Below are 20894 nucleotides of genomic sequence, written 5' to 3' on the forward strand. Positions count from 1 at the left end.
TTCCTGCGCTTCGTATGGCCTAAAGCGACTGTGTGTATTGAGAAATATTGGATTCTTGAGAGTCGAGTCCTTTATGCTTCAGTTGTAAATAAAATTAGTATTTTTTGGCAGAGCACTGTGGTCCGAGTTCACTCTGGGATTTCAGTTTGTCGGGTTTTTAGCTCTGTTGCCATAACGTCTCTCGGTTAAATTGTGAACTTCTATAAATGAGTAGCCAAGCCACCTGTGAAAAATGTTAGCGCTCTAAATGGACATGGGAGATTTCCAGACTGACATGTGTCCTACGGAAATTTCATATGTGATTTATAGGGGATTGCGGCGGGGCGCAGGGGGCTGAACCAAAGCGGAGGGCGTTACATCTGATCTTCCCAGGGAAAGCGTGTGACACGACGTAATCCATCTGCTACTGTGCATCTATAAGCTGTCTGGTTAATACAAATCCCACCCCCCAGATCCACCTTTTCTTGATTATACAGTGTGGATCTTGGGTTAAATTAGCCATAGGTTGCATTAAAGCATTTTCCCCTGGCCCCCGAAACCAGACGGATTTAGCAAAGAGGGTATTACACACAAAAAATGAATAAGTGGGCTTCTAATAAGAGGATGATTGATTGGGTGTTGCACGATAAAAGACAAGTTCCACACCCATGTGCTTGTCGGGGCATTACACAATAGCTGAGATGGATGAGCCACCAACGGCAGGCGCTGGTTCCACCAGAGTACGTCACTGTTAACGATGCCATCACGCTGTCAGGGCCCAGTCGACCGTGTCCAATCCTCTGGCTTGGAGGCAGAAACTGTGTCATGTAGCGCAACATAATGGGTTTCCCAAATGCTATTTCATTTCAAGTACAGCATGGAAAACAAGTACTGAACACGTCAACGCTTTCTCGTGTTGGTCTTATTGACACATACAGAGAGCTGACATGAAATAGTTCCTGAAATAAAGTTAGATTTGTGTGGAAATGGCACAGGGAGGAGAAAAGTATCAATGAAATTACTGTAACAGTTTAGCAGTTTTCCTGTTTAGTGAATCTAGACGTGATCTTGACCCATTATGCCACACAATCCCTTGCAACCTGAAGGTTCAGGGAGCCTCTATACATTCACTCCAATCTTCAGATGTTCTCTTTGATTTTCGGCCTGACTTAAGCCAGGCAACTGACTGCACTGCTCCAGCAGCTTTATTTTCTTCTTTTGAAACCAGAAAGGATTTTACTTATTGGGAATCATTGACTTGCTGAAACATTTGTCCTTTGTTTGAGCTTCTTCTTTAGAAGCTCTTGGTACTTTTCTCCATTTATTTTTCTATCATCACCTGGAAAACAGCCCCACACTTCCCTGCCTTGTCAGTAAGATATATATATATATATAGTTTTTGAGAAGGGGCTCAGGGGGTGGATTGTGGTCTCTCACAATGCCCTTTTAAAACATACATTAATTAAACGTTGGTCTCATCTAAACAGTATTCTTCTCAGTCATTGATTTGTCCAAATTCCAAATGCTGTTCAAAAAAGACTAAAATCAACTTTTCCTGTTGTCGTGGAAAAAAACTACTTCCAAGCACTGTTCAGGTAAAATCACTCAATCAGGTTTATTCATATATTGCGCACAATACAGAGAGCTTGTAGGACAATCAATAATGAAGCAGGTCTGGATGAAAAGCTCTGCCAGGCAGAGGCAACACATGAGTTTTATACAAAAGGGATAAGGGATCCTAAGCATGGGAAACAGACTGGTTCCCATGCAGCTGTGAAAAACAACGTCCAACCTTGTACATGTAACCCAAATAGTTTTAACTTGGTGGGAATATACAGGAAGTTAGAATACACATATAGCAATACAACTAGCAGGTGTAACCTAATTGTAATTTTTCCACATCACTTGTTTCTTCTGAAGAGGAGGCGCTTAGTGATGTTTGAAACGTCTCTCTGAGACTACGCTTTGGCTCAGGGACAGATCTTCTAGATCTTTTAATTTCTGTTGGACATCCTGTGAGGAGCGGCTGATGGTAGATTGTTTGTGGTAACGTGATGTCCTACACCATGTCCCCAATAGTCTTCACGGGAACATTCAGAAGTTTAGAAATAGTTACACCATGTTGCCAAAAGTTTTGTCTCACCCAACCAAATCATTGAATTTAGGTGGTCGAGCCATATCTATGATCTTGTGTATATAAAATCAACCTCCAAGGTAAACAGACTGCTTCTGCAAACATCTGTGAAGCAATAGCTCACTATCAGGAGCCACTGATAGGATGCTAGCTTCGCAAGTCACATTGTGAAATTTCCTCACTACTAACTAGCCTACAAACAAAAGGGGGAAGGGGATTGGGAATAACAGCAAAGAGGGCAGGCCATGTAAAATCCCGTAGTGGGGTCAGCGGGTCCAACATGAGAGGCGCATGGTGTGGCGAGGTCGCCAATATCGTTGAGTCAGAACTCCAAACTTCTGACTCTACGATTGTGAAGGGGCTCAGGGGATGGATTGATGGATTGGACAAACTGTTCCTTCAGATTGTTTTCTGAAGAGACAAATCATGCCTCTCTGCTTGGCCATCCAATGGACGAGTCTGAGTTTGGCAGTTGCCAGGGAAACACTGCTCCCATGTCTGCCTTGTATCGAGTTTAAAGTCCGGTTTAGATGGGATTATGGTGTGAGGCTGGTTTTCATGAGTTGAGAATGGGCCCTTGGTTCTAGTAAAAGGAACTCATAATGTTTATATCAACATGTCTTGAGCAATTGTATGACTCTTAGTCCATGGGAACTGTTCAGGGATGGTTTCTATAGTTCCAACATGACAACGCATGGTGCCTTAAGTTGTATAAACAAGGTTAGCGTACAGGACCTTGGCTGATGTGAGCCTGATAGAGTCCCTTTGGGATGGATTTGAAGCAGAGATTGGCAACCAGGCGGCCTCACCCAACATCAGTGCTTGACTCCAGAGAAGACCCATGAAATATTCCCGTAATCCCCAGAGGTATTGCCGTTGTAGCAGAAAAGGGTGGCCCAAACCTAAAATAAATATTCAGTAAAGTTCATATGTGTAAAGGCAAGAGACTGAAACCTCTTGCCAATACAGTGTATGTAACTCATGATGTTCATCGGTCCTGCACAAAACGTTTGCAAAAGTCTTGAGGTGGTTCTGGTAATGAGAAACCTTTTTATAGGCCATCACTTAGAACCAAATCATCTGGCATTTATTATCTCTGATAGGAACAAGGGTAGCTTTCTATATACTGGTAAACCTCAATTACTTCCGTGACTTTAGCTGGGTTTCCATAACAAATTAGCGCAAAACTTTGTCAGTATTCACCTAACGTTGAAAAAACAAATTGTCACAATTGCAAAACGCAATTAAAATCACACATGATGAAAAACACGCTGTGCCATCATCCTCCAACTAATTCTTGTCATCTTCTTCTTCGTGGTTTACGCCAAGAGCAACCATCCGGTTGCTGATCATGTGACCCGTGTGATGGGGGGGGAAGTGTTTCCATTGCAGTTTTGAGAAATAAACCAATTTTGATCAATTTACGAAGAACATCCTTGCGCCAAATCTTCTTATCAAAAAATTTATGAGGTTTTTTGAAACCGTCGTTTCCAGTGAGTGAATTTATTTTCTAAATCTCAAATTGCGCATCTATAAAGTCAATGGAAACACAGCTTCTGTATGCTATATTACACCTTGTGGTTTTAATGTGTTCGATACTTATTTCCCATGTCTGTCCATGTCACTTATGGATTAATTTATACAAATTTCTTACCTCAGTTGTCCATTACGAATACATTTAGTTAACATATACATTATATTTTTATATATATATATAAGGGTGGGGAATCGTCACAGGTAAACAATTACAGACCAATTTCTAAACTATGTATCCTAGCAAAAAATTTTGAAAGATTTGTTGCAGATCAATTGAAGATTTGTTTTAGATTCAAATTGTGTTTTACAAAATGTACAGTCTGGTTTTAGAAACAAACAGTACTGTGACTGCCACGTTAAAGGTTTTTAATGATCTTATCCAGGCTCTTGAAAAACATTGTGTTGCTTTATTCATTGATCTATCAAAGGCCTTTGACACAGTAAATCACAAGCTTTTAATTGAAATTCTACACAGGATTGGGCTCTCACATCAAGCTACCATGTGGGTAGCTGATTACTTGTCAAACAGAACCCAGAGAGTTCAATTGGCTGGCTTCACTTCTTCTATTCTTACTATTTTAAATGGTGTACCACAGGGTTCAGTTCTTGGTCCACTTTTATTCTCTATCGATATATATAACTTGTGTGACAATTTGTCAAATGCTTTTTATCATTTTTATGCAAATGATTTAGTAATTTACTGCTATTCTTCATCACTATCACGGGCAATGCAGTATTTGCAGTCTGCTTTCAATGTCGTTCAAACCCGCTTACAAACTCTGGAGTTGGTTTTGAACGTGGACAAGACAAAAGCAATGGTTTTTTTCACACTCCAGAGAACTACCAGAAATCCCTCTATTGCTTACAACTGCTGTAGGAGCACAAATTGAGTTTGACAGTAATTCTAAATATCTTGGTTTTATTCTAGATAAAAAGCTTTCTTTTAAAAAATCGCATAGCAAATTTGTTACGAACATTGAAAATGAAGATTGGGTTTTATTACCGAAATGGATCTTGTTTCTCTCTCAAAGCTAGAAGTAAATTGGTAGCAGCAACATTCCTGCCACTCCTGGATTATGGAGATGTTTTATATATGAATGCTTCGACCAAAATGCCTTCAATCATTGAATACTGTGCATCATTGCGCTTTAAGGTTTGTAACCGGCAGAAGGCGTCTTACACATCATTGTGAGTTGTATGCAAAAGCTGAATGGCCTCCTTTAAGCGTACGGAGAAACAATCACCTGATGATCCTGATTTATAAATCTCTACTCGGCTCGGCTCCAGCATACTTAAACTCTCTCTTACATCGATCTGCTATTTCCCATCCTTTACGGCAGGGGTGTCAAACTCCAGTCCTCGAGGGCTGCTGTCCTGCAGTTTTTAGATGTGTCACAGGTACAAAACACTGGAATGAAATGGCTTAATTTCCTCCTCCTTGTGTAGATCAGTTCTCCAGAGCCTTAATGACCTAATTATTCTATTCAGGTGTGGTGCAGCAGAGGCACATCTAAAAGTTGCAGGACAGCGGCCCTCGAGGACTGGAGTTTGACACCTGTGCTTTACGCCCTAACAACATTTTTCTTTTGCATGTTCCACGTGTTCGAACTGAAAGGCGGAAGCAAGCATTCAGTGTGATGGAATCAGCTCCGGTCTGAACTCAAGATGTCGGAACTGATTTCATCGGATTTATTTCGAGCGGCTCTTAAAAACAGGCAACGAGATTCCATTGAACAGTGTCGCTGCTTTTAAATTGTTTTCTATTGTTTTACACTTGTGCATATGTATTAATTAGTTTTATTTTGTAACCAGGTTGCTGTGTATTGCAGACTTCCGCCCAGGTCCCTCTTGAAAACCCCGTTGAGATCCGGATCTCAACGGGGTTTACCTGGTTAAATAAAGGAAATAAAAAAAATTAATTAATTAAAAAATATATATAGATATACATACATATATATTTAATGTTCAGTCTTGTTTTCCTTCACTCTAACTGCAGTTGGAAGTGAGACAAGAACACAACAGCTTCGGAGTTTTAGCCACATATATTATAGCCACGGACAGTAATGAAAGGCCTTTTCATACAGTCACATGAAATGCAGTTTTAATAAAACACAATGTACACAGATGCAGTCCTATGACCATACATTAGCTGGAGCCTAATTATTAAACCTAGAATACATCAAAGCATAGTTTAATTTTTTTTTTCTCGTTTTATGAAGCATCAAAATCAGTAGATGAGGTCAAACGAACAGCCTACAACACTTGCATGACAGAGATATGCACCGATATAAGGAGAGGACGTCTCAGAAAAAGACCGACAGCGTGAGGCAAAATGTCTCACTGAACAAAAAAAAAAAAGGTACAAAACTGAATTAATAAATAAATCAAATATATACCATATGAATGAAATTGCTATGAGGTGGCTAAGTTTATGTTTGTCATTATTTTAATCTGTAATCTAATCTTTTATCTTAGTCTTGTATTACAACCATTTTTTTTTTATTATTATTATTATTTCTAAAACATTTAGAATGGTGACTGACTCAATACTGAAAATACAGTAATAGGCTTTTATAATTAGATCAACTATGTACAAGTCTGTTGCCATGCTAGTTGAACAACTAAATCTTCTTATTTTCTTTAATTAACTGACACTATACAGATACAGCATTAAGCGGTCTGAACGTAAACAGTTTGTGCTGAGAATAAAATATTTCGCAACTATGCATTGGATTTTTTTCTTCTTCTTCTTCTTAATATTACTCTGGAAAATATACATAACATAAAAGGCCACACATGGGAAAACTCTGTTTCCATTTAGAGGGAAGGAAGTTTTGCTTTGACATAAATATATGAACAAAAAAAACAACAACCAGTCTCTCTTGTTTCAAGATGCCTTTTTCTTCTTCTTCTTCTTCTTCTTCTTCTTCAGTCCATTAGCATCATTTGCTACAACCGAACTTTCTCTGCTTCTTCATCCTGGATGGACTTTAGTCACATCCGCTCCCTCTGGTGCAGTTCAGCTCGCCAACTCCCCCCCAACTCCTTCCTCCTATTTACCTGCCGCCCTTCTGGCTCTCCCGCCCTCTGAGTTCTCCTCCGTCTTCCATCGCCCCCGCGTTGTTCGTTAATGATGGGAAGTGAGTTCAGTTCTGTCAACTGTGAAGGTCCGCAAGGCGAAAAGAAAAGGGGGGGGGGAATGGCGCTGGGAGAAAGTAGAGTCACCTTAGCCGGTCGCAGCAACGGGAGGGGCGGTGGCGGGAAAGCAGCGGGAGGCAGAGCGTGTACAGGTACTGATATCTCGCTTTGTACGGCACGTGTTTCTTGGGGTGTGGGGTCGTCGGTGGGGTAAGGGGGCGGTGTTTGCGTCCTGGTGGGCAGAGAGAAGGAGGAATGGGAGGTCAGTGGGGAGGAGGGCAGCTGGAGGGGGTGTGGTGGGTGAAAGTTGTCAGTCAGAGTATGGGTGCAGCGGCGGCTAGCAGCTTTGCGTTGGTTTCTGTGTTCACTGGGAGGTTTCAGTCCTTACTGGCTGGAGCGCGCAGAGGCCAAGTGGTCGCTGTGCTGGTTCTGGGCCCGAAACCGCAGCCTCTGCTTGTTCTTCTTCTTTGGCTCTTTGGATCGGTGCTTCCCTGAATTACCTGCATAAAACACACACACACACACAACAACAAAAGATTAATTCAATTTTTAATGTGATTCTTCACTGGAGCACAGTCTGATTTGTTCGCCTGCAGGATTTATGTGATAGACTAACACGAAACAGTACATTGATTGATTGGTGTGAGACAGTGCATATTAATGAATGTACAACGTTGTTTAGCAAAAATGCTCATTTCCGTCCGCAGTCCCATAAAGCAAACGGCGCAAAATAAAAACACTCATACGATTTCATACATAAAAATAAGAAATACAGTGAAAACAAGAAAAGTCAGGAAAAAAAAGCCTTTTTTTCCGTTTACAAAACCATGTCTGTTACAAAAATAACTATAAACACAAAAAAATTCCTCATAAACGCCTGACTGTAAAATTGTTCAACACATTGTTTAATGAATAAAAATGTGAAAATGGCAGACTTTAGCCAGTTCTATCATAATATCTTAGAAGATTCTGTATGAAATGACTGGTTCTGTTGGATCGACCGGTGAACGAAAGCAGTAAGAAATCCTGCTTTCAGTTCACAAATGACGCAGAACACAAACGGAAAAATGTGCTCAGGTCGGATGAAATCGAAACTTTAGTTTTTGGCTTAGATGCTAGATGCTGCATTCTGTGAATCCCCAAAAGCTAAACATGATAGTAGTGCGAATGTGTTACTTCTGCAAGGATAAGAAAGACAGTCAAAATTGTTGGGTAGATGCACAAAGCCAACAACAGAAAGAGGATTTCAATATATGGAGGTTTACTTGTTAAAACTTTTAGCACAACTGAAATACAACGGAAACGATTAGCAAGGACAGCACAGTGGTACACTGAGCCTGGTACGTTGCTACACAATGGACACATTGGGACTGGAGCTGCTGCTTAAAATGAAAGTTTATGGACACACCATTTGGTGACTGGATTTGGCAGATATTCAATTTGACATTGTACCTGCAACCCACCCAAATTCTATGTTTGTATTTGAGGATGTGGAAGCTTTCTTAAACGACTCTACACAGATTGACTTTGTCTTCAAATGTGAGAAAGAAAAAGTTCCAGTTTTTCTTTTTTTATTTAAATTGAATGTTTTGGGCGTTTGTTTTATTAATTTTTTTGTAGATCTCTGGAGAAGTGTAAAAGAATAGGCCTTGGTTAGTGAAACATGAATAATTCATATTTAAAGTAATCAATTAGACTGACTTTGGGCTTTCAGGGAGCTACCACCAATTTGACGATGCTTCATCCTGTCAGCAATGGGGATCAGCTCGCCTCACTTCTCTGCATTTCTTTCTGTCTTGCATTTCAGTTTTAGAGAAATGTCTGTTTAGCCTGACACATTTGGACGCTACGAGAACAGACAGGGAAGATATAAGTGTGGGATGTTGCATAACTCCTTTTCAAAGTTTTGGAAAGGTCCCCCTGCCCAAGGGTAATCCGTCCAAGGTTTCACTGAAAAGGGCAAAGCACCCTGGGAAAATTCTGCTTGCGTGTTGGAGGCTGCGCGCCCACTGCTCTCTCTGGGACGGTGAAAACTTTGGCTACCGAACCACAAGGCAACAATTTGACTGCCAAGGCCACAAATAAGATAACGAGGTGTGTGTGGGGGGGCAAGGTTGTTGGGGGGCGACTGTGAGGGAATTTGAGGGAGAAAAATCTCTAAGTGGCGTGGGGAAGGCGGCGCGAGGCTTGGATGATGAGACGGTATCTGGATCTGGATCTGGAACGCGGCAGAACAAGCCGCGCTACGGTTCGTCGACGGGGTGAAGAGCGGGAAAGCGCTGCAGGAACTGCAATTCTCGCATGCAGAGACCCAGTGCCGGGTCCTACTACTGCACTTGTTCGGGCTTCGGTATTTCTCACACAGAATGTAGGTAACGGTGTGTGAAATGTGGCATTATGGCTAATTGCCTCCTTACATGCCGGGCCCCCGTGGCTTCCCCCCTCCTACAGAAGACCTGTTTCTCATTGTCCGCACCGCGCTGTGAGGTACATTTTCAAAAATATTCACTCTTTAAACTGATGCACATGAGAAAGCGAGAGATATTGCTTCGCGAGTAGGGTCTCCGAGCTATTTCCTGCAATTAACCCAATCTTGTTAATCTTGTTTTTCTTTTTTTCCCTCTTCTTCTTTTTCTTGTTGCTTTTTGTTGATCTATACTGTAGCAGTGAAGCTTCCCGCACACAGTTCTAGGGAAAAAAATTGGCCTTTGAATTCTATCTTTTCCATCTCACTCTCATGCCCTTAAACTTAAAAAAAAAAAAAAAAAGATTATTAGGGGACTTTGTACACTTGCTGATTCCACTTTAGATTTTTCTGTGTGAATTACTGTACAATAATGTTTATTGTAGCCAATCTGAAGCTCAAAGGCATTCTGGTGTATATGTTCATGTTCCTAATTGCTCTGTAGAAGTCATTTTCATCCAAAAACAGTGTTGCTAGGTGCCAGATAAACATGTTTTGTTTTTTCTCTTTTTTTTCCAGCTCGACATGAACTACACTTGATGGCAATACAGTGTGTGGTGCAGCATTAGACTATCTCTAAGCTCTCGCGGGCCGTTCTTTGTATGCAAGACGGCGTTAAAAAGCGAGAAGGCCCACGCTTACGGCAAATGCCTGGAAATAAGAGCGAAGTAGTTCCCCTAAGATTCTTTGCGAATGGGCTGGACGATTGCAAAGCAATCCAGAGAAAATGCACATTAAGACATTAAGACAGGAAGGAAAGTTTGAACTTTAGGTGCACGAGGGGGAAATGAGTTGGTGACTGGAACAGGAAGGTTTTCGGTTTGCCCGGCCCTGACGGGCCAGTCGTGAACTCGAGGATCGGATTTTCTCCAAACTGTATCCGCTGCACTGACAACAATCACTCAATGGTGAAAAGGGTGCGATGTTTGCAACTTCCAGTGTCAAAAGTCAGAGGAAGCATCGCGAGGTCAGAAACTATTCACAGGAAACAGCACTGTATGTTTGGTCGCACTGAGCAATACATGAATTAATCGCACGGTAAATTAAAACGAGCACAATCATTTCCATTTGCATGATTTATTGTTTTTCTTTTTTCTCTCTTTTTCTACCAAAAGCTGGATGACAGAAGTCTTCAGTCTGGTGCCTTGGTCTCTACTAGTCCCCTTATTTTTTTTTTTTTTTGAAGGACAATTTTGTTTACAATGACTTCATGATTTATGTTATTTGTCGCTTCTCTTGCTTTGTTAATTTATTTTGGATATTTCAAATGTCTTCCAGTTCCAGTGTTAAATGTTCATTAGAAAGAATAACGTTCTTGCATTATTATGCCATCACCACCATATTACTTGAAAATGGTCTCAAAACTGCAGTATTATCGTTTATCGCGATAACTTCTGGGGCAATTTATTGTCCAGCAAAATTTGTTACCGTGACTGTCTTACCCAACACATGTCTGCGGTTCGTTCAGGCTGCGAGAGAAAACGAGTCTTGCAGCAGATATTACAGGCAGCCCAGACGAAGTACAGCAAAGTTGCTCTGTTCGATCCTCTTCAGGTTTAAAACTGTGTCCGATGAGAAACATGTAGGATTTGGGAATGTTAGAAGACACTATATTCTCAACAATATTCAAAAGAGGCCGCTGTTTTTTGTAAGGTCAGCCACCATTTCCACGCCAGCCGCTAAAGCAAGATGGTGAAGGCGTTTTAAAAAAAAAAAAAAAAAAAGTTTCAACAAGTAGTTTTTGTTGGAACTAGTTTTCAAATCTGCAGGCCAAAGCTTTACAGACACTGATAAATCATAAAAAATATGATTAAAAAAAAAAAAATCTCTAGTTGAAACAAAATACCCAGCATTGTTCTCTCGTGGTTTAATTTAAAACCTTAACGTTTATGAGCTTTAACTCTATTCTGAAATCTTAAAACCAATAACGATGATCTATTTCAGGTATTTCAATGCTGAATTTATTATGCGTGTTTCATACAACATGCGTAATATAATGGAAAGGTTTTAGGCAGGTAGAAACCTAAGATTGCGTCTCGGTTGAGACACAGTGAACAGCTGAAAAGGCAGAGTGGGAATCCTAATGCCACAGTGAAGAACAGCCACTCTGTTACCAACGTGAGGCTGGGGAAACCGGGTCACCATCGCGAGATTTAGCATAAAAACCAGATGCGAGGCAGTTAATTAGGTGGATGAAGTTTTCAAAGTTGTCGGGTCTCAAGATGTGCGTGCGGTTCGAGCCAGAAATGGGCAATACTGAGGGTGGTAAACACTGCAGTCTTATCAGACGGCCAGCATTTTCATCAGCTCAGGACTGGCAAAAAGGACTGGGATTCTGGGACACCCATCCACCGTCTGGACAAGTCTGAACCGAAGTGCTGTTCTGAGAAGAATTTGCCACAACAACAACAACAAAAAAAACTATCTCTGATATGGAAACAGCAAAAAGTCTAAATTAAACGCAAAAAACATAAGAATTGGGATTTAAAAAAAAATGGTAACAGGTGCATCACAATGTGACATACTTGTCTGAAACACAGGGGCAGTTTTTCACTGAAGGACCCGGTGCTACTAGTCCGCTGACGCATTTCCAAGACTGGATGTGGAGATTTGGTCCAGAATACCAAGAAATACAGGCAGGTATTTCTTATCCACCATGCAGCGCTATTAAAAGCGGAACAAAAAGGGAAAAAATAAGAATTCAAAATTTACACCGACGTTAATAAGAGCCATATTCACTCGCAGAGAAGAACAGCAAGTCCTAGAAGTGATGGTTTGGCCCACACAGAGGCCTGATCTCAGCATCACTGCATCTGTCTGTGATTACGCGGAAGGATCTGAGGAAACCTACATCAACTAAAGATCTGTGGTTAGTTCTTTAAGATGTTTGAAACAACTTACCAGCCAACCAATTAAAGTCTCTGCAAGTGTACACTGAAGGATTAGTAAGTAGTTCAAAGTCACGCCAAACACGGTTTTCAGGTTTCTCGTCTAAACTGCATTTTTCTTTCAAGGCTTCATCCGGTTCTTTGTCTGCAGTCTTTCCTCTGCTGTCTTTTTTTTTAAATTTTATTTTATTTTTTTTACGTTTTTCTGCTTTTGTGCTAAACTCTTCCCTGAGCTTTGGAGAGTTATACCCATTTCGTACTGCACTCAGTCGACAAGTCGTGACTTTTATGAGCCAACACATCCTCAGCAGAGGCTGATTTCTTCCAATTATATTCCTTCCTCAACAGGCTCGTCGTTATAAATCAAGCCTCGGGTCGGGCTCCGGCAAAAAAAAAAGAAAAAAGAAAAAATTAACCGATGTCACTTCATAAACTCACCTCAGCGAGAATCATACTTCACCGAACCCAGTCTCGGTGTTGACAGCTAGAGGGCAACCAATCCCCACAGAAGACCCCCTTCCCCTCTCGCGTCGGACGCAGACCCGGTTAGATTGTCCATCACATCCGCCCTGTGAACTCCCATTTAGCCTTTTCCTCGGGGGCACCACACACTCTGAGCACTGAGCTTTCATCATCTTATATTTACAACCGATGTAATCACTTAAGCTGATTACCGGGGTTCATAGGGGAAACAGTTTAATTTCCCTCAATTGCTTTCAAAACCAAGAACAAATTCATAAATCGTGAGTATGCGGAGATAATTTCGTCTTGGAAGGCTCGGCGGGTTTCAAATCATTGTCTGTCTTTGTTTTTTCTTTGTTTCCTTTTTTTTTGCGCCATAACTGGCACCACTCTGGACGGAACGAGAGGACTGCGGCTTTTATAAGTAAATCACAATCCATCTTTACGGTTTCTTTCCGCTCTGCTTGCATTTACTATCGCTCCGACGAAACCACAGTTTTGCCAATGTTTGCTCGTCGTTCGGAGAGCCCTCCCCTCGCCGGCTTGGAGTTTGTCTAATTTGGAAATGAGACATAAATCAAAGAAGCAAACAAAAGTCTCCGGAGCAAATCAAAATGTTGTTCTTTTCTTTTTAATTTCTGAATCAGAGTAAAGGTCTGCGGTGGCATGTTTCCCCTCCACCCCCTCCCACTGTCAGAGCAGACATTTTCTTGTAGGAAATACTGTATTTATGCAGCTCAGTGAAAAAGCACTTCCCTTACTAAAGTTTTTTTTCTTGCAGTTTTTTCAACGAGGAAAAACTGATGTCTCCCTTAATGTAAAACCTGCTTTTGCCACTCATGGCGCCACCAACTGGGCCAAAGCCAGAATTCAGTGTGGAGGAATATTAGTCCTCTCTTCTTGGCAGAATTGTTTTTATTTCATCTACAACAGATGGGCTTTCAAATATGAATCGCTCGTGTAAGGTCATGCCCCGACCCCTGGATCAGATTTGGGACTTTAACTAGGCCCCGACAAAACCTCAACTTTGTTTTTTTTTTTTTTTCCTGTCAGCCTTTGATAACTGGATTTGCTGGGGTGTTTTGGATCGTTGTCCTGCTACATAACCGATGGTCGAACGTTTGCTGCCGGATTTTCCGGAAGAGAGCAGCACTCACTGTTGCATCAACACGTATCGACGCAGATTGGAATTACAAAAATAAATTTGCTGAATGGAAACACGTCAATTAAAAAAAAAAAGAAGGTATAACTGCAGCGGAAACCCGAGTCACGTGATCGACAACTGGTGGAAAAGACAAAGACGACAACAGGAAGTGGCTGGTAGGATGATGGGCGCGACATGTTCTTGAATGATTTACCAAACAAACTTTTTCACGTGCGATCTTAATTGTGGTTCTTATTTAACAAGAAGTACCGTTGACTTTTGTGGAATATCGACAAAATTTTACACGTGTTTTGTGCTCGAAACGCTGCTAGCGACGACAACTGATCTACATCCTGACCCTGCAAATCCGTCCAGGCTGTCACACTGCCACCACCATGTTTGATCATTGGATTAATGCTCTTTTTCTGAACTCCCTTGATAATTTGATGCCAAGGGTAACAGAATGTGTCAAAACCTTTCCATTTTTCCACAATAGAATGAAGGCCTTGTTACAAGGCAAACACGACCTTCATTTTTGCCTTGCGGTGCCTTGTGGAAGCCATTTTTGCCCAATCTCTTTCTTATTGTAGAATAATAAACACTGATCTTAACAGAGGCAGGTGATTCTTGGAACTTTAGTCTTGTGCTTTCCTTTATTTTAGGATTTTTCAGGCTTTCACATTCAGCTCATTCTTTGGCTTTAATATTCCTTGTGGCTTTGTTCTATACGTCAGTATTTTATATAAATTTCTATCCTGCTCTGAGTTGCAGTGTGTAGTAACGGTTAATCGATCTTAGTTCCTAATTTCCTGTGTCTTTGTTGGCTCTGGGGTCACAACCTGTAGAATGGTAAATGTCCTGTGCTTCTCTGGGCCTTTTTCTAGACTGTCAGACCACCAAGGCAAAGTGGATGAAGTATTTTGCCCCAAGGACACAACGTTTGGGGCGGTTACAGGACAAAACTGTTGTTGTCGCTCCTGACTGCACCCATTTCTCTGTAGTCCTTATTGTAATTCTGCTATCAGTGTTCGTGTTCCCAGGTCTACCCAGGTACTTCCTCCTCAGACCCTCCCCGACGTCACCCATCTCCTCCTGGACTCTTTCCAGTAATCAAGCTTCCCCGCATGAATCCTACATGCTTTTCTCATTCAGTGTCGGATCATTCTGTTATTCCCACTGGCATGTTTCCCCCGGGTTGCTCTCGTGGTGTTTCGGATCGCTCTGGACTTTTGTTTTTTGAGTGTTTTTGCCTCCTGTCTGCACTAATGGGTCCAGCTCTTCACCGTTTTATGACAAAGCGATGTGTGATCCTCTAGATGAGTCATAATGTTGCTCTTGAAGTCATTTTTGGTAGGATGGCCTGGGAAGGTTCACTACTTTTCCGTGGTTTTCCATTTGTTATTGAGTCCTAAAACCTTTGAAAAGGCTTTGCAACCCGTTCCGGATTGACAGATGACAATAACCTTATTTCTCGTCTGCTGTTGAATTTCTTTTGATCAGGGCATGGTGTGACGCGTTAGACAGCTTGTGACCTACTTGCTGTTGTCAGACAGGTTCTGTTCAGCTAATTTCTTGATTCTCTGAATCAGGTCAGGGTGTGGCAAACAAATGGGACAATTTTTATTTTTATTTTTTTTTTTTTACAAAGACCCAAGGTTGGTTTGGAAAGCTTGTTTTCTCTCTTGTAAAATGAAATGATCATTTAAGGACTGCTTTTCTCAGGTTGTCTTTGTCTGATGATCAAATATAGACATACAGATGATTGGAAACAGATGTGACTAAGACCAAAATCTAGAAGACAAAAAAAACCCCCACACTGTCTCTGTGTGTGTGTGTGAGTTTGAGACACATAGCCTACAAGCGAGTGAGTGTAATCTTCGGCATCACCTCTGTGAGCTTGAGAAATACTTAGTGTCATTTCCAATCTTTCCAGTTGTAATACCCATGTGAAAAGAAATGGTAAACCTCCCCGCGCTCACCGTGATGGAGTAACCTCTCAGAACCGGTCCACCAAACCTTCTTTTCTCTTTCACATTTCTTTTTCTCTCCTCTCCGTGTTGCTCTGATGCTTTTCGAGGTGCTCAGCAATAAGTGAAATGTGTGCCTGCTGGAGATCCCGCTAAGAGTTAAGCAGCCTAAGGCGTATCATGTTATTACGCTCGGACGCCAGAATTATATCTCCTTGTGGAATGGCAGTGTGACTGCTTGTCCGACTGATGCACTGAAAGATAATCAGTCAAATCCATATCCAGAGGAAAGGAAGCCGAAGCCAAAGCTCCCTTCGTCTGGGTCAAAAGCAATATCTTTGTTTTTTTGGAAAAAGGGACCAAATTCAAGAAAATGTGTCAGCGTTGCATTCCAATAAAAATGTGACTTTTGTTTACTTTGTCACTAAACCGGGTCTTCTGAGATTTCTCGGCTCGAAAAGAAAAATAACTCTTCTTCTTCAACCCGCATCCTTAAATTCCTGCCTAATCGCTGAAACCGTGACCCCCAAGGAAAATAAAAAAATGTTTAAAAAAAGGAGCGAAGCGTCTTGAGCGTTGGCATGAGCCGAGTGCCGTCGTTCGCTAACGCTCTGGTGACAGCGCAGGAATTGAAAGGCCTAATCTTATCTCCTTTTGCCTTGCGGCTTGAGGAAAATCAATGGCTGACCTCGAGAAGGCATTAAGACGTACGGTAAATGGGATCGTTTGCCGCTGAAAACGCGCCCCTCGCTCTCCTGTTACTCAATCCCTCCGTCCGACGGCAGGCGGTCCACAACCCCCCCCCCCCTCCCCCTCCCCGTCTGAGGACATGGAGGGGACACGGGAGGTCGAGGCAGCGACGACAATGACATCCACGCCGTTTTGGAAGAGAGATTCCTCAGGACTCACGGTAGGTAGGGCCGGAGTCTTTTTTGGCTCCTTGTCTCTTTCACAAACAGGCCAAAGCGGAGGCCATTATTTGTGAGGGAAGGAGAAAACTACTGGCGCCAGCGAGATTTGATTTCAGCGGCAGGAATTGGATTAGCAGCCATTAAGGGCCTCCTCACACATACATTTATAATGCTGTGAAGGGGGAAAGATCTGCAGCCAGCCAGTACTCTCCTCAGTCACCCACTGACAACCCCTTCTGTCTGGGAAAAGGTTACGGACGCTGACACTGCCCTGTATTACTGTTCAACTTAGTTTTGCAGCTGATTTATAGGTGGGACTGAATGATACGACCTTAACTGACCCATAGTTCATTAAGGCGCAGGCCAGAGGGAGAAGCCAAAGCTTATAATGGGGCTTTGTGCCGTAACTCCACGTGCGGTGGAAGGGCTTTAGAAGGGCTATATGACATTTGTTCAGGCGGAGAACTCGACACTAGTGAAAATACACGTTAAAATGCAAAGAAATGTTCGGCGAACGCGGGTGCAGAGGGGGGGAAAACGCCTGGTACTGGATGGAAACTGAAGGGGCAGATGTGCAGACGAGAAGGAACAACAATTACAAGAAGCTCATCTTGCTAGCCGTCTGACAGGAGGTTCTCTGCATAGCGTCACTTAGCACTAACAGGGTTACTCTGGATGACACATTTTCGCTCAAATGTTTTCAGTCTGTCCTCCGGTTTCTCCCCCCCTCCCCCGGTGCTTCTGCTTACTATCACTGTGCCACTGGGTGCGAATGATTTAAAGCATACGCATTCCGAGTTTCAAAAACCTGCTGTTGAGAGAGAGGCCTGGTCGTTATTTTCTCATCTGTGACTGGTTCTGGACTTGCCAGGAGATTTAAGAACGCAGGTTAGCTCACTCTTCGGCTCCTTGACACCTCGTTGCAGTGACTGTGAGTAAAAGCGAAAGCCCAACTCGAAAGCCTCGAAGAGGAGGAATCCTTTCAAAACACGCGTGACTGACATGGTGATTAATGTTCGGATGGCGAGTGGTGAAAAGGCCATTTTTCTCCCTCTGGAAGTGGTTCTTTAGCAGCAAGACGCATCCAGAGCCTGTCTAAAAAGGGTACGGTAGAGTTGATGCCCCAGAGCGGGGACGCTCTTTTCCATTAGACCACATCGGGTTTAGAGTCACACTCTCCGCGATTTTCACAATCCGGCAAGTGTTCAAAAGTTGCCGTGTGTTGCTTAGGTTACGAGAGGTCATCAGGCTCTCTCAGGGTTTGACCTTCTGTCAAAAGCTCAAACCTTTTGACAGGAGTTTTGAGCGTACACGTGTACACAAACCTCCAACCTTGGCTTTAGAATTTTAAAATAATTTTGACAAAAAAAAAAAAAAAAATCATATTTTTGATGAGCATGCAGAAAAAAAATTTGTTCATTTGCAAAATGAAAAATATTAGAAAATTTTTACTTAAAAATTCTACTCAAATATATTGCTTTGCTTGTCTTCTTTTAGGAGTTAAAAAGACCTTTTGTTGCTTATACTCATTACCTGTTGCTTCCCATTGTTTATTTTATCTGCACAATATTTTCATCTTAGAATCTTTAGAAATTTTATCTATGCCCGTTTTTCTTTTTTTTTTATTCTGCTATGCAGGCAGAATTGCAGCCTTCGTGACCAGACTGTGTCTCACACCTCAACACTGACGACAGCGCCAGTCATTGGTAAATGTCAAGTCTCATCTGATGGAGCTGGGGTCAAATAAGAGTTCTTCAATGTCAATTCTTGACTGAAAGTTGAAGTTTTTTTAGACAGTAAGACACCATGTCATGTTTTAAACATTTATTTTAAGCGGCGTTTTAAAAGCACACGTTGAAATAAGCGAGGCGTTTCCCTTTACTGATCAAAAATCACAGCGAGTTTTAACAGCAACAATGCCGTGATCTGCAAAGCCGCCTCACTTTTTTAGCATGTGCGTGACAACGACAAGAGCAACAGATGTTTAAAAGTGGTAAACGTAACAATTATTTTAAAGATTAATCTATCAATTAAATCGATTAAAAGGGTTGTATGGGACTGAAACGAAAAAATGAGGATGAACTGGGGAGTGACTTTGGCTAATCTAAATTCTTTCCAGTCTTCTTTGAGCTGTACACGAAATAAGACGCCACTTTGAAGTCTCAAAAGCAGATGTCTGAGCTGAAGACAGCCGGACACAGCAACAGGGGGCGAGATGTCCTCATCCGTAGCGGTAAAGCAGTTCGGTCATTATTCCAAATCGTTTGGTGGGGGCACCAGACACCGAAAAGGAGAAACTGGGTCTGCAGAGTTAGATCATATGACGTAATACGGTTTCTGGTCTGCGACTTCCTGCCAACTGCTACAATTTTCCCACTTCCACTCACAGCTGCCAAAATATAAAGACTTATAGTTTGGCTTTTAAGCAGAAATCTGAGTAAACATCGGCGCCCCCTGCAGCAAGAAGAGGTCATCTGAGTGGAGGCCCGATGTTTGTGCGAGTCATTTCGCAGGAAAGAAAGAAAGAAAACATGGAGAATAATTTAGCCAGTGATATACAACAGTTTTGAATCCTTATTGATCCCTCATCAGCAAATGGAGCCTTGCAGTGTGCTGCGGATCCGCGTGGCACCAAAGTTTCATGAGTGTACCGTCAGCAGCCAGGCGCTGCACGACAATCACACACACGCGGCCGGGGCAGAGAGATGCGCTCCGAAACCACAAGACTCGAAAAGAGATGTGAGCAGCCCCCCTCCGCGGTCTGCTATCTCCCAACTACTCATCCACACATCTGGGCCTGAGCACGCGGGGGCTCTCTTGCCCCCCACGGGCGGGTAAATGAGGGATAATTAGCTTCAGTCGACTTTAATGAATGGCTTAATGTTGTGTTTCGTTTCTGATGAGAAAAATATAAAGCCGGGCACTTATCAAAGGGAGGCCCCGCGCCGACGCTCCTGAGGGCGTGCTGCTGGTGTGGGTCTGTTTGTTATTGTACTTGTTGTATGTCAAAAGGGGGGAAAAGGGGCGCTGCAGGGTGCGGCTTGACATGAGACCGCAGATCCAGAGATCAGGAAACCTGCTGGGATATACAGTAGCAAATTCGTCATTCGAGCCCGTAAGTTACTACAGATGTGCTCTCTGTTTGTTTTCCCTCAAAGACAATAACAACCGTGGCGCTCAACTTTAATTTCCACGTCTTCGGCAGCGAGACGAGATCTCCGTAAAGCCTTTGATCCGTCTTATAATTCCCACATGCTGAGATATAAAGCAGGAAATGTCTCGCAGAGTTATGATAGTCATCCGTCTTAGCCACCGATAAGTGTATTGTGCTCAGCTGATGAAATGTATCATTTTTCAGCAGACACGAGACCGGGCGCAGATGTACTTGCTCTGCTTAATCTTTGGTAAAAAGCTCCGCTTAAGGCTGTGATATAACTGTCATTACATTTGCACCACTTTACAATGACACACCACCCACTGTCAAAAGAGTGAACGCCAGTAAAAAGGAACTTTAGTTCGGCACACATAGGCTTCTTACGGCAAACCAGACTCGGTGTCCACAGTCGAAGTGGAATGAACCGCAAACATTCGCTCAACGAGACTTCACCAATGTTCCCGTGTCCGTGTAAACCGGCACCTCACCAGGATTACCTGTGCAATTTTAAAAGCACCCCCGTGCCCGCAGTGGATCAAGGCAGGAAATGCAAATCCTGCAATGGAGGTGAATTCCTCCCCCGTGGCATTTAGCAAATATGTGGAACATTCATTATTTGTTTGAGTGGGGGGTAGGGAGCTGAATCACTGGGATCTATTGGGTATAATGTTAGTCTGGACTTTGAGTAACCGGGGGTCACCCTCATGGATGATTATGGCATAGGGACTTACCTGGCTCACCCACCTCCCATGTCCATGTAATCCTTGACCAAAAGTTCCCTCCCGCCCCCCGGCCTCCTGCACGATACTGCCTGAGCCCTCATTTTAAGGAGGAATAAAACAGTAGTTAACAGCTGTGAAAAGACACGCAGGGATACTGGCTTGCATGCATGCACCCACATTGCTTTTCTTTGCCCTTTTCTTTCCCTGTAACAAACCTTGTCATAAAAAAGGGGCACAAAGGGGACTGTCTCTTTAAGCTGCCACAGCCCTTCTCAAGTCAACCCCTCGAGCTGTCAACATCTCGGAACGATGTTTGCATGCACAATTAAAGCCAGCCCTCCATAAACAGGGGTTGCAGCCGCTCCTTTGCTTAGTCAAAGAGCTTTTTTTGAAAT

The 20894-nt window shown here is 42.6% G+C and overlaps 1 protein-coding gene across 1 annotated transcript in view; it reads right to left on the reverse strand.

The window, feature by feature from the left end:
* Nucleotides 1-5672: 5672 nt before the first annotated feature.
* Nucleotides 5673-20894, reverse strand: part of rspo2 (R-spondin 2) — a 75878-nt gene continuing 60656 nt past the window's right edge. The window contains exon 5 of the mRNA XM_023330351.1: nt 5673-7287. Coding sequence (XP_023186119.1) covers nt 7172-7287 — 116 coding nt within the window. The 3' untranslated portion in view covers nt 5673-7171. The remainder of the gene's footprint in view (nt 7288-20894) is intronic.

The sequence above is a fragment of the Xiphophorus maculatus genome, chromosome 3 (assembly GCF_002775205.1).
Source record: "Xiphophorus maculatus strain JP 163 A chromosome 3, X_maculatus-5.0-male, whole genome shotgun sequence".
NCBI classification, from domain to species: Eukaryota; Metazoa; Chordata; class Actinopteri; order Cyprinodontiformes; family Poeciliidae; genus Xiphophorus; species Xiphophorus maculatus.